This window comes from Colobus angolensis, unplaced genomic scaffold (genome assembly GCF_000951035.1).
Source record: "Colobus angolensis palliatus isolate OR3802 unplaced genomic scaffold, Cang.pa_1.0 Scaffold622, whole genome shotgun sequence".
NCBI classification, from domain to species: domain Eukaryota; kingdom Metazoa; phylum Chordata; class Mammalia; order Primates; family Cercopithecidae; genus Colobus; species Colobus angolensis.
This window is the reverse complement of record NW_012119844.1, coordinates 669423-682246: the sequence shown is the minus strand read 5'-3', so window position 1 is coordinate 682246 and position 12824 is coordinate 669423. Positions and strand designations below refer to the sequence as shown.

The window sequence follows — 12824 nt, the reverse complement described above, 5'->3', positions numbered from 1 at the left end:
CCTCTGGTCTCCCTCCTTGACATAATGAGGACCTCTTAGTTTCAGCTAATTGCCTCATTTTCTTGGTATTCTTTACTTAAATTTCTAGAGCATTAGTTTTATTAGTCCAGTTCATCATTTGTATCAAGCCACTTCACAGATGATTGAAACCGACTCAATCTGTAGCCTAGCCAATCACGCATGAATTGCCCCGTGTAATCCTGATTTCTACTTTTAGATTTGAGTAAAATCCAAATGATAATGGATTAAGGAATGCATCACAGGTGAGGAAATAAGGGTAAGGGCTTGAATCCAAAGAGGGTGACAGACTAGTGAGGAGCACACATGATCAGTGAAATCAAAATAAGGATTTTGTGTTTTGTTTTAAGATGGCAGAGATTTGAACATAGAATGAGTCAATTAATAGGAAATAGTTGAAACAAAGAGAATTTAATTTTTTAGTTATTGAAGTCATCTTAAGGTGGCAGGAGATGGGACTACAGAGTACAGAAAGATAGATTAGCTTTAAATAGGAAGGACATCTCTTCCTCTGAAGTGGGGTTTAAATAAGAAAGTAAGAAGGTGATGTACATAAATTTAAAAATAGGGGAACCTGCCTGTTGGCATACTTTATGAAATAGTCAGCAAGGAGAACTGCACAGACGTGAGATAAAGATTTGCAGTACGTGCTGAGGAAAATTCAACTAGGTACCTGACAACTATGAGTATGATGAAGTAATTTTCTTTTTCACCATAGCCCATATGTAGGTTAAGAAAGGGTGAAGGACTTGGCTAGTTCAGAGTTAAAATGGACTTAATTTGTGACATGGTAGCACTAATGCTTGCTTCTCCCACCCTTCATGTTTGTTTGGTTTGACCATGTTTTCATTCTGGTCTTTCATACTTTTATTTTGTAGGTCTTGATGACTGTTTGCAGCAGTATATTAAGAATTTTGAGAGGGAGAAGATCAGTGGGGACCAGCTGCTGCGCATTACGCATCAGGAGCTAGAAGATCTGGGGGTCAGCCGCATTGGTCATCAGGAACTGATCTTGGAAGCAGTTGACCTTCTGTGTGCATTGGTAAGGACATAAAACTGGTGAAGAGGGAAACTTCCCTTTTTCTTCTTTTGTTGCTTTTCCCTTTTTTCCTCTCTTCTTTTGATAATTGAAATGCAAATAGAAGAAAAAAACCCTGATTCTCAACCAACTGGACCTGATATTTTCTTCCTTCCTGAAATTTTTATTATATTAGTGCCAAATAACCATTCCCTGTTTGTAACATCTTTTATAACAGTAAGAGTTGGGTATATCAAAACCTTAAGTCCAGAGTGTATGTCCCATAAACAGGGCTCTTCATAGATGAACCACTCATGTGCTAGGCTCTCACACTTTGAGAAAGGAAAGAATATTGATGGTTGACAGTGTTCCATACATACAGTCTAGACATTTGAAGTTTGACCTATGAACAAGGCTCTGCTGACCTAAACCTACTTAAAAGCATGGCATCAGAAATAGATGTCTAGACCACTTCTAAGTTTGAACCATGTAGCTGTGGTGAATCCTTTCAGATGCTGAGCTTTAATCCCTGTACAGTTCTGGGTTTAAGCACCAGGTTTAAAGTCATGTCATTTGGATGCTTCATTATGTGATTGAGCTCTTCTGGAAGTTAACGCGGAAAATAAATTTAAACACCAACTTTTTTTTTCTGTTTATTGAGCAGTTTCTTAGTTGCAGTCCCCAAAGAGGTCAAATGTTAAACTTCCTTCTTACCCCTTCCTAATGTAATGGATATACATCAACAAGTCAGAAGTACAGATACATTTCAGTTTATGCAACAGATGCTTTCTGGGGAATATAAAGCAAATTTCTGGGTCATGAATTCTGATTTTCTTCTACATACCATTATGAAATCAGGAGGTGAGATTCCTTATCAGCAAGCTGAGTTGACTAGTCCAGGAAATTGTACTATTGGGACTGTATCTTTACATCCTTCCCCTCTGTCCCCAACTGCTCTTCGAATTTTGGTTTACCCTGCTAAGTCTTGTCTCTCTGATCTTCACTGGCCATTCTACATTTTCCTTATGTCTACTGTATTCTTTTCTTTTTCAACAATTACATATTCCTGCTCAACAGTGCTATCACTGGGAATGCAAAGATGAAAAAGACACAGTCTGTACTCCGAAAATATATACAGTCCATTAAGAAAGACAATAGCCATTAGAAGACAACATAGATTTAAAGAAAACTCCAGGGGAGTGTAGAAGGAAATGAACGCTTCTGAGGGATTCAGAAAGTGTAGGTAACATATGCATTTGGTCTTGCAAGATGATTAGATATTTGCCAGACGAAAAGTTGGAGAAAAGTTATCTAGGCAGAAGAAATATCATGTGTAAAAACAGAATTGTGAAAGAATATGGAATATTCAGAGAAAATTGAGAATTGTCATTTAGTTTGTGCAGAATGGGAAATGATGAGAAAAAAAGGTAACACCTTACACCTTGTATCACATTACAATTCTTTGCTTAGGTTCTTTTATCCTTTAATTCATGTTGGACTCCTCAAAGGAAGATACCTTTGTTTAGTTCATATTTTTTATTTAGCTTTCTGCCCAGTGCTAAGCTCATAAAAGATGTTAAATTAATGTTATCTTACTGAATTAAACTCTCTTGCCTTTCTTCAGAGAACCGTAATTTTTCTCTTGCCTACACAGCCTTTGACTTTGAAGTTTCTGTTCCTCATATAAGGAAGACATAGAAAAATTAGCAGATTCCTTTTGTTTCTTTAAGCTATACTGTATTTTCGTCTACCTTGTCTTGAAGTTATTCCTTATGTGAATAAATGTTTATGGCAGCTGATGAGAATCAAATGTTTATTTAGTCACATTTATTCATGCAACATATATTTATTAAGCATCAGATATATTGTTTGCATCATGTTATTCTAGAAGGAAGTAAGCTGTTCATGACTTGGAGGTGTAATAATATTTCAAACTATTAAGCTATCATTTAGTATGCTTCAATAGAGAGCAAAGAATATTAACTGAAAGAGTAAAAACATAAATAAAATATATATATATAGCTTAATGTATGGGCCTTAACACTAAAAAGTGTTCTGACAATACACTTTTTATTAGGAACTGTAAATAAATCGTTTATGACAGGATAAGAACAGTTTTCATTTCATTTTTCATGTACTTATAATTTCAGGCATTTTGCATGAAAGATTTGATGTTTGCAATTGCTGGGATTTGTTTCTTTGCAACATAATTGCTTGGTTCATTCATCTTAAAATAATTTATTTTCCAAAAAAATTCATTAAAGCAAGCCTTTTAAGACTCACTCATATTTATAAAGCAATGTATTATAAAGCTAAAAACCTGCTACACGATGCATTTAAATTAAGAGCGCTGAATAAAATGGCATTGACATTGTAAAATATGTGGTGCCAATATTAAGTATTTCTAGTTAAGTGGTTAGTGAAAATTTGCCACTGGTGAGGATATAGCTGACGTTACTTTTCTAAAATGTTAAATGCGTATCTTTATTTCAAATGCTTTTGCATGCATATGATTGAAAGAGAAGGCTGATATGAACTTAGCACAAATTCATTAAGACTTAAATGGCTGTGTTCGAGCAGTTCTAAGTCACTACTGGTTCTGGCACATGGTAATGGCCAAGTATATGAACAAATAAGTAACATATATGACAAACACAGCAGCTAAGTACATTTCATGTGTAAGTTTTTGTTTTCTTGAGGTAGGCCTTTTTATACTAATAGTAATACCAAGTTTTGCTATGCATATCCAATAAAAAGCAAATCTGTAGTGAATAAACCTACATTTTTAAAAAGTTGACGCAGTGCCCGCCATACCCCTGGCCTAAAGCGAAAGGTGCTTGATTTACTTGTCGATTCTTTAAATGGTAGGTAAGAGTGTGTGATGTACTGGTGACTTACCAAGTCACAACAAACCATCCACTTACATGAAAGAAATAGCCAGAAGGTATCTGTATTGGTAGTAATTGAGAATTGTAATGATAAAAATTAACTTGAGGCTGGGCATGGTGGCATGCCTGTAATCCCAGCACTTTGGGAGCCTGAGGAGGGCAGATCACTTGAGTCTAGGAGTTCAAGACCAGCCTGGGCAATGTAGCAAGACCACATCTCTACAAAAAATTTAAAGTACTGGCATACACCTGTAGTACCAGGTACTCAGAAGGCTGAGGTGGAAGGATCGTTTAAGCTCAGGAAGTTCAGGCTGCAGTGAGCTGTGATAATGCCACTGCACTCCAGCCTGGGTGACAGAGCAAGACCTTGTATCAAAAAATAAAATGAAATAAAATAAATTTTAAAAATTAAAAAATTAACTTCAGAGATCAATTAATCTTTTTTGTTAAAATAGTAGCACATAAATCTGATTACATACAGATGAGCTTCTAACCTATTATACTCTTCTAAATTTTTTAAACATGTTTTTGGATTATTAGTGTAGTTACGTTCATTAACTAGAACAAGTTTTAAGAATTTCCTTCCCCATCCTCTGCTACATATCTTTTAAAGATTCTTTTTGCCTCTGCATTTCTCTGTCCTCCACATTTTTTACCTCTATTCTGCATAATGTATTTTTAGGAGGCTTCCAAGTTAGACCTTCTGAGAGTATCCTTCCAGGTTTTGTCCGGATGATTATTGTATTCCCTAATTATTGAGTCATATGAAAAATAATAATTTTAGTTTCTTAAATTTTGAAGACTCTGAAATAGTTTTACTTTGCCTTTGGATTTTTATTTATAAGAAGACTAATATTATTTTACCTTTCCTAATAAATCATTTGAGATGCTAGTGTTATATAGAGAGAAATAATTTAAAATAATCTTTTATGAAGGCTAGTGGCTACAGAGTGAAATATCAGTTACCAGGTTGATTGAGTAGGCTTCTCTCTAATTGTTATAATTTGAACTTCTCTAAGAGATTACTATACTTTGTTGGCAGACAAATGTTTTCTTATTAAAATCATTTATACACAAAAATGAAAAATGCTATCATTTTTTACTTTAGAAAAATGCTTTAACACAGGGAAAACTTCTAAAAATACTTTTCAGCATTTTCATTTACAATTACATTTACAGAAGAAGTATCATTTACAGTTAATTTGTATAGTTATAAATTGTTCTTATCTAGTCATTAGAGAGCATCTTTTATAAACATGAGAGGATTTCTTTCATTCTATAGTGACCAGCTGGACAAACTCTCCCACATTTCACAAATAATCCATTCTCAGATGCAATATAATTTGAATAGAATGTTGTTTTATTTGCACAAGCCAAATCTTTTAACTTGAGGGAAGAATATTACAGTTCAAATTAAGCAGTGAATATTTAACATATTAATACTATGTTATTTTAGAAAAATTTATAACTTTAGAAGAAAGTATTTTTTTAATAAATATGTAAATTCTCAGCAAAAGACAAGCAGACTTTTATCACCATTAAATCTGTAGTGGTAACGTTAATGTTTAGGCATCAGAACCTTCCTCTCCCCTCATTTTGTCTCCACTAAGTTTTCTCTTGTCTTAAATTGCCATAGGAAAAAAGACACCTAAATGTTGTACAAAGTAGGTACCCAGTGGTTGTTGACTTAATAATATTATTGTATGACTTAATTTCCTTTTTCACTCTTCATCTTACACTTTGATTTAATTATTGTTACCATGTTTCTGAGAGTAGGAGTAGAATATTGATGCTAAGGAATGTGGTAGACATATCCACTCACAGATGTCCTGGTGACTTGTAGTTCCATTCTGAACTCTGTCTAGTTTAAGTACTGCGTTTTTTAAGCAAAAAAAAAAAAGAAATCTTCCCATACCTCAGTTTCCCCAACTGTGAAAAGGTAAGTCAAACTTAGCCTCCCAGGCCCAAGCAAATTCTTACATTCTTTGGGTTTTGCCATTTTCAGTAAGGTGGTAATAATTTTAACTTTACGCACAACTGTAATGTGCATGCTGCTAAGTGGTTTAATCAAGATTATCCTTGGATAATATTAACCAGCCTTTTTAAGGGGTGTTTTACAATTCATAGTTAGCTGCTTTACATTTTAATTGTAACTTATGAAAACTTTCCCCAAAGTTTGAAGGGATCCTACAATCCTTTTCTATTTGAAGATAGTAAAAAGGCTAATTATACTTATTCATATAACCCCTTTCTGCAATAAGGTATAATCGACAAGATATTTAGGATGAATTAACAAATATTAGTTGAAATGTGAGAACAAAGAAAAGAAGAAAACAAGTACACTTACCAAAAAGTCACTATGATTGCTTTTGGTGTGCTTCATGTTTAGTTGTGAGCTAATATAGCCAGGAGAAAAACAAAAATAATTTTAGTGTCATAATTTGTATTACAAAAAGGAGAAGTTGTATTAGTTCCCCTTAGGAAGCAGAGTTTTTCCTGATGCCATATTATAAAAGAAACTTTTTATGCATCATTATGTAGAGTACATATATTTTTAAATCTGGTTTATTTACCTGATTTATTTCTTGCTTTTTCATTTTGTTATTGTTGGTTGTGTTTATTTTCCTAACTTTGGGGAAGCAGAATTATTCCTAGTACCTACATTCCTGACCATGCGTATTGTTAATTGAATATATGCTCAAAAATAATTGTTGATAATAATTAATTTCACAAGTAAATAAACTTAGGTTTTGGTTTTAAAAAAACAAATTTATTATTTCTTACAATCTTGCTATCTTGGGTAGCATAGTTCTAAGATACAATGCCCTTATCTTTCTTTGTTCATGTTAGTGCTTAACACATTTTATTATAATTTCTTTATATGACATCTCCCCAGATAGTCACTTAACTGTGGGCTCCACTAGGTCAGGAATCCTATCTTACTCATTTGTAACTCTAATGCTACCCCATTGCCTGTGCATAATAAAGTATTCAGTAAATATTTTCACGAATGAATAAAATTGACTTTAAGTATATTCTCTCTCTTTTTTATAATTCAGAATTATGGCTTGGAAACAGAAAATCTAAAAACCCTTTCTCACAAGTTGAATGCATCTGCCAAAAATCTACAGAATTTTATAACAGGAAGGAGAAGGAGTGGCCATTATGATGGGAGGACCAGCCGAAAATTACCAAACGACTTTCTGACCTCAGTTGTGGATCTGATTGGAGCAGCCAAGAGTCTGCTTGCCTGGTTGGACAGGTAAAGTCTTCCACGTGTTTCATAAGTATCCTCTCCTCAGACACCAGTTTGAATATAACATTATTTTGCATTTTCTTGTGAAAGGATTGGACAGGCAGAGGAGTACCAATTAATAGATGTCTAATGATGATTTAGACATTAAGATTTAATACCCCACAATATAGGGGTATTAAACAGATATTAATCCTTTATAAAATTTGATATCCAACTAAGTAGCCAATCAATAATTAGTCCGACAACTGTAAAATACCTTGCTGCTTTATAAGCAAAAATATTAATCCTTTATAAAATTTGATATCCAACTAAGTAGCCAATCAATAATTAGTCCGACAACTGTGAAATACCTTGCTGCTTTATAAGCAAAATCATTATTTGGCTGTCATAATAAAATTTATAAATTTTTGTTTATTATACTACTGCTTTGTGTCCTGATGTTCTTTATTCATATTAATTGGTTGTACTTAAGGAAATGACCATTGTGATGCTGTAAACTGTTTTAAATAGGTAATTAGACACTGACACCTTCATAGCATGCCTTGTGTGTCTCCTTGGCCTCACTTCATTCGTTCTCTGTTATTAATTACATTATACTATTTTGGATATCATAAACACACTTTTAGACTTTTTTAAGTTTAGGTGACTTTCATTTGTTTTGGAACATGTAAAATAGTATAAAACTCTTGTAATATGAAATGGAAAGGTTAGATTTACATTATATACTGTATGTGGTTAAACATTATAATGTTAAAACACATTGCAACTGTTTATTAAAAAACTAAATTTCTCTTCTTTCAGTTTTGGAATTTTTGGTAAGGGGTATGTACTATGTTTAATGGCTAAATAATCAAATTTAAAAAATGCGCTTTGTCTGTCATAAGAAACTCTGATAATACACATTATCAGAATTCTTTCTTGAATAAATGTCAGTAGGATATCCATATGTGTTCCTACACACACACACACACGCCAGTATTACATTTTGGCATTTTAGAAACATGAGGTCTTATATTAAAAGTAAAGCTTTTGTATTTTTAAGGTGAAAATTGAGATAATTTTCCTTAATTTTATATATACTTAATATAAAGTGATGATACTAAATCCAAATATGAAACACTAAACTATGTATTACTAGCTTTTTGATAATTAATGGACTGCATGTTTCTTTTGCATTATAACATTATTAAAATGTAATTTTCATAATTGTCTAAACCACATTATCAAGTGTTTAAATTAATTGAATTTTAAATATATACATTCCAAAAGTTATGAATGGTCAGTAAGTAAAATATGGCTTAGTCCTTAAGTACTATTAATATAATATGTTTGTTTTGGTAGGCTTTACAGTAATCAGAAGGCTTAAAGAACACATCCTTGATTATAATTATATCTTCTTTTACTCTCATTTTCCCTATAATTATAAATTTCCCCAGCCTTGATATTTTCATTTAGTAAATTCATTTATATATTTTTTACCCTAGTATTTGTTAGATGGATAAATTGTTAGAGTGAATAGAGAATGTTTTTACTTCTTGATGACAGATATGGCTATTTATAAAATCATACATTTCCCACACTATAGTAGTCCTTGAGATTTTATTGTACCAATTTTTTTATGGTGGCATTACTTTCGTTATGTAATAAAATGCTTTTTGTAAGTGCCAAGTCACCTACAAAACACATATGTGCATACACACCTACAAAAACACATAAACACACACACAGTGTGTCAGTGCAGATTTGCTTTAATTTGAGGGATTTAAAATGAACCCTGCAAATGAATACTACCAAGCATTTGATCTTTAACTTTAGTTTATTCCTTCGATATACAGTATTTTAGTTGAAGAATAAAAATTTTGCCCATTAAATAGGATTAATTTCATGTTAAGCAGCTGTTTTCATTTTTAAACAGCTATAAGTTTTATGGCATTACAAAATTTTTATTACATTTTGGAGAAAATGTGCGTCCACAGCAATATGATTTGGGTTTATTACAGTTTTCATTTTATGTCACTTGAAAGAGGAGAAAGAAAAATAAAAAATGAGTAAAAAGAAATTTAATTTTATTCTAGATGCTGAACTAGATGCTTTATACATACATATATATACCTCGGCTCATTGAATTCTCACAAAGCAGATATTGTTATCTCCATTTTACATATGAAATGTGAAATAACTTGCCTAAAGTCATTCATCTAGTATGAAAGTTATTTTTGTCTGACACTGAAGTCCTGTTATTTTTTCGTTCATGTTCCTTTGTCATGTTACACCTTGTTTTGAATGCTGACTAATTCTTGAGGATTTTGAGGAAGGGATGTGGCATATAAACCTTTATTTACATTTTGCTATTTATCTTCAAAAGCTAAATAAGACTACCACTTTTCTGTTTTGGGCCTCAGTATCTGAAATTGCTACATAGAACTTCATTAATAGAAAAGGTTTATTTCGCTGTTTATGGTAAAAGTTTACTGTTTTATCTCATTTTTAACATTAATATTTAATTCTAATTGTTTCTAAAATACCTTTCAAGATTATTCTATTTTAAAGGGATCAATGAGATTTTTTTTTTTATATCATTGAAAAACCTTTAAGTGTTTAAGGCATAATAGTGTGCTAGGAAAATAATATTTATGACTCACAAAAACTCCAGTGTCAATGGAGCTTTCATTTAAGTGAGATATTCTTTCAAAGACCAGCTCCTTACATTTCCTAAATAAGATAAAATCTAACGTTAACACAATTCCGTTTTTTTCTCCTATTTAAAATATTGATTTCAGTGAAACACCAGACTTTTCCAGAGGAATAGTCTCAGAGGTGAATCACAGTTGGTAGCTTTACTGTTTATTTTCAATGCATGGTTTACTTGTCTATTTTTAACCTACATCCTACTGTTTTTGACACCTTATATTTCTTGCGGTTTTCTGTGGCTTTGCCAAATCGATCTATACTCAGAAGTTTACAGATCACTACAAGTGTTATGTTGTACAGTAACATTAGTAATAATGTTCAAAATTATTATTAAACAAAGTTTATTTTGCCTTCCATAGTAAAAGATTTTTTTTCCTTCATTTTTACCAGTAATACCCAATTCTGATAGTTTATAAAATACCTTTGTAAGGCCATCCTGTTTTGATGGGATCAATGAGATCTCTTTATATCTTTGAAAACCTTTTACATATTGAAGGCATAAGAGTTTAAGGTACTAGGAAATTTTTGTTAAGATTTCTTTGAAATTTTTTGTCTTATGTAAGAAAATTGTTAAACTAATTTCTTCTTCCATGATAATAAACTATAGGACAAATTAATTTTATACCAGGAAAAATATTACAGAGACCAAGAAAACTACATTAAACACTACCAGATAATGTGATTCATTGTTTGGTCTTATTTTCTCTCATGTGCTCATTGCTTCTCACTTGGCACTAATTATTCCAGGGAAGAGCAGTGACATTAGCACTACTATCATTCATGGACTACCCTAAGGTTTCAGCAGTGCCAACCTGAGAAATAGTAAGGCATTCCAGATTTTCCTTATTAACCTCTTAGCTTTCCTTATTAGTTTCTAATTTGTTTAGGATTTCTGAACCGTTAATAACCTTTTTATAAATGTAATGCTTTTGTTTAGCTATAATGTACAAAGAATAATTTCTTATAGGATCATAAACTTTTGTGCCAGAGAGAAATATAAGCATTGTATTAGCTATATGATGATTTAAGGAGTACAGTTGCTTAATTTTTAAGATCTAAATAGGATAATTCCTGTAACAACCACTTAGCAATGATCCAAGGATTTTATCTTTTTTTCTCTTTCTGGCATCGAAAAGCTTTCTTGCTATGAATTTAATTTCCTTTAATTAGAGTTATTGTGTTCTTCTTGTAAGTACCCTGAATTCTACTTGAGGGTTTCTTCACACTTAAGAACAGTTTCTTTATTTTTGTTTTTGATTTTATTTTTATTTTTGTATATGTGTGTGTGTGCATGCGTGCAGATCATGTTCAGTTATTCTGCAGAGATCTATTGTTTTTACTCTCATAGATGATCATTAAGCCATGACTGAGGGATAATCTTTGGTAACCCACAAAGATTGGAACGCCACCTGACCTTTTACCCTTATTTATATGTAGATGCAGCCCAAATCATCATACCAAACCTTAAAATCTGCTGGCTAAGAATGGCTGTTATTACAGTTGTATGTGATTTGCCTCTAAGATAAAAACTTTAGGGTAATTCTAAATCACTATAAAATAAAATCTGTTTTCCTTGGTATGTGTTTAGATTTTTCTTTTCATTTTTTCTTGAAATTTAATCGTGAGTGAGAAGCTTGTCCTACTTAAAATATGAATGGTCAGGAAAATGGAAAACATGCCTTGGAATTCAGTTTGCTATAAGCATTTAGTGATCAAATAGAATTTTTCTTTTCTGTATTTGAAAATCAAGTGAGATTCTTTTAAGTAGTTATGGTAAAACAAAATGAAACAAACATTCTGTGCATCACCTCATCACTTCTTAATGAAATTTTAAGATTTTATAAACAGACTCTGACCTTTTCAAACCTAGGAATCGAAACTCTTTTCTAATCATGCCAGAAGCATTTTTGAATTCTTAGTTTAAAATGCGTTTTTATGCTTCAATGCAGCAAAAATGGTGTCTACCTAATTTTTTTTTTTTTTTTTTTGAGACAGAGTCTTACTCCGTCGCCCAGCCTGGAGTGCAGTGGCATGATCTCGGCTCACTGCAACTTCTGCTGCCCAGGTTCAAGCAATTCTTCTGCCTCAGTCTCCCGAGTAGCTAGGATTATAGACACCTGTCACCATGCCCAGCTAATTTCTGCATTTTTAGAAGAGACAGAGTTTCACCATCTTGGCCAGGCTGGTCTTGAACTCCTGACCTCATGATCCACCTGCCTTGGCCTCCCAAAGTAATTTTTTAAAATAATGATATTCTCCTAGAAGTGCTTATATTTTTCATTAAAAATATTTTTATTAAGTCACCTAGAAAGCATCCTTGGTCATCATTGTCTCCTTCCCACCTGGCCCAGAGATGCTTAAATCCAAGTTGTTTCTCCAGCTCTCACCTACCCCAGGAGATCAGGATTCCACTGACGTCCTGGGCAGCCAGTGAATTTAATTTTCCATGAGAAACGACAGAGTTAACCTGTGGCAATAGGAGACCTACTTCATGTGGACCTTTTTTTTCCTTCAGTTTAACTTTTCTGGAACAGTGTGCTGCGTAGTTCGGCCTGAGTTTGTGCAGCTTGTTAAGACACCTCTTGTGTACACTATGTTGAAGCTCCACAGAAAAGTCATGGGACCACTTCTAGAAACCTTTCAACTGTCAGGCCTGTTAGTCTCATGACAGCTTGTTGGTTGTGCCAAACACTTTATTTGGGAAAGGAAAGCCCAGATTTGAATGGGTCTTTCCCCTGGGCCTTATCCTATAGAGGCATTTGTAATATGGAGAAAATAATTTTTCATTTTTGCTCATTTAATTCTATAAATTCTCTTTATGAATGAATTTTGTGTTCTTTAGTTCTCCTTGAAAGAACATTTGAATTATAAAAATAAATTCTTTACCTGTCGGAAAAAAAAATATTTTTCTTGAGGCCTAATTTATTTTCTATAAATTAACCTATTTTAAGTA

The 12824-nt window shown here is 32.6% G+C and overlaps 1 protein-coding gene across 4 annotated transcripts in view; it reads left to right on the top strand.

Moving 5' to 3' along the window:
• The window catches only part of CNKSR2 (connector enhancer of kinase suppressor of Ras 2), a 292795-nt gene that overhangs the window by 56324 nt on the left and 223647 nt on the right, over positions 1-12824 (top strand). For all 4 annotated transcript variants that reach the window (XM_011963747.1, XM_011963746.1, XM_011963749.1 and 1 more), the window contains exons 2-3: positions 897-1060; positions 6984-7186. In XM_011963747.1, coding sequence (XP_011819137.1) covers positions 897-1060; positions 6984-7186 — 367 coding nt within the window. The remainder of the gene's footprint in view (positions 1-896; positions 1061-6983; positions 7187-12824) is intronic.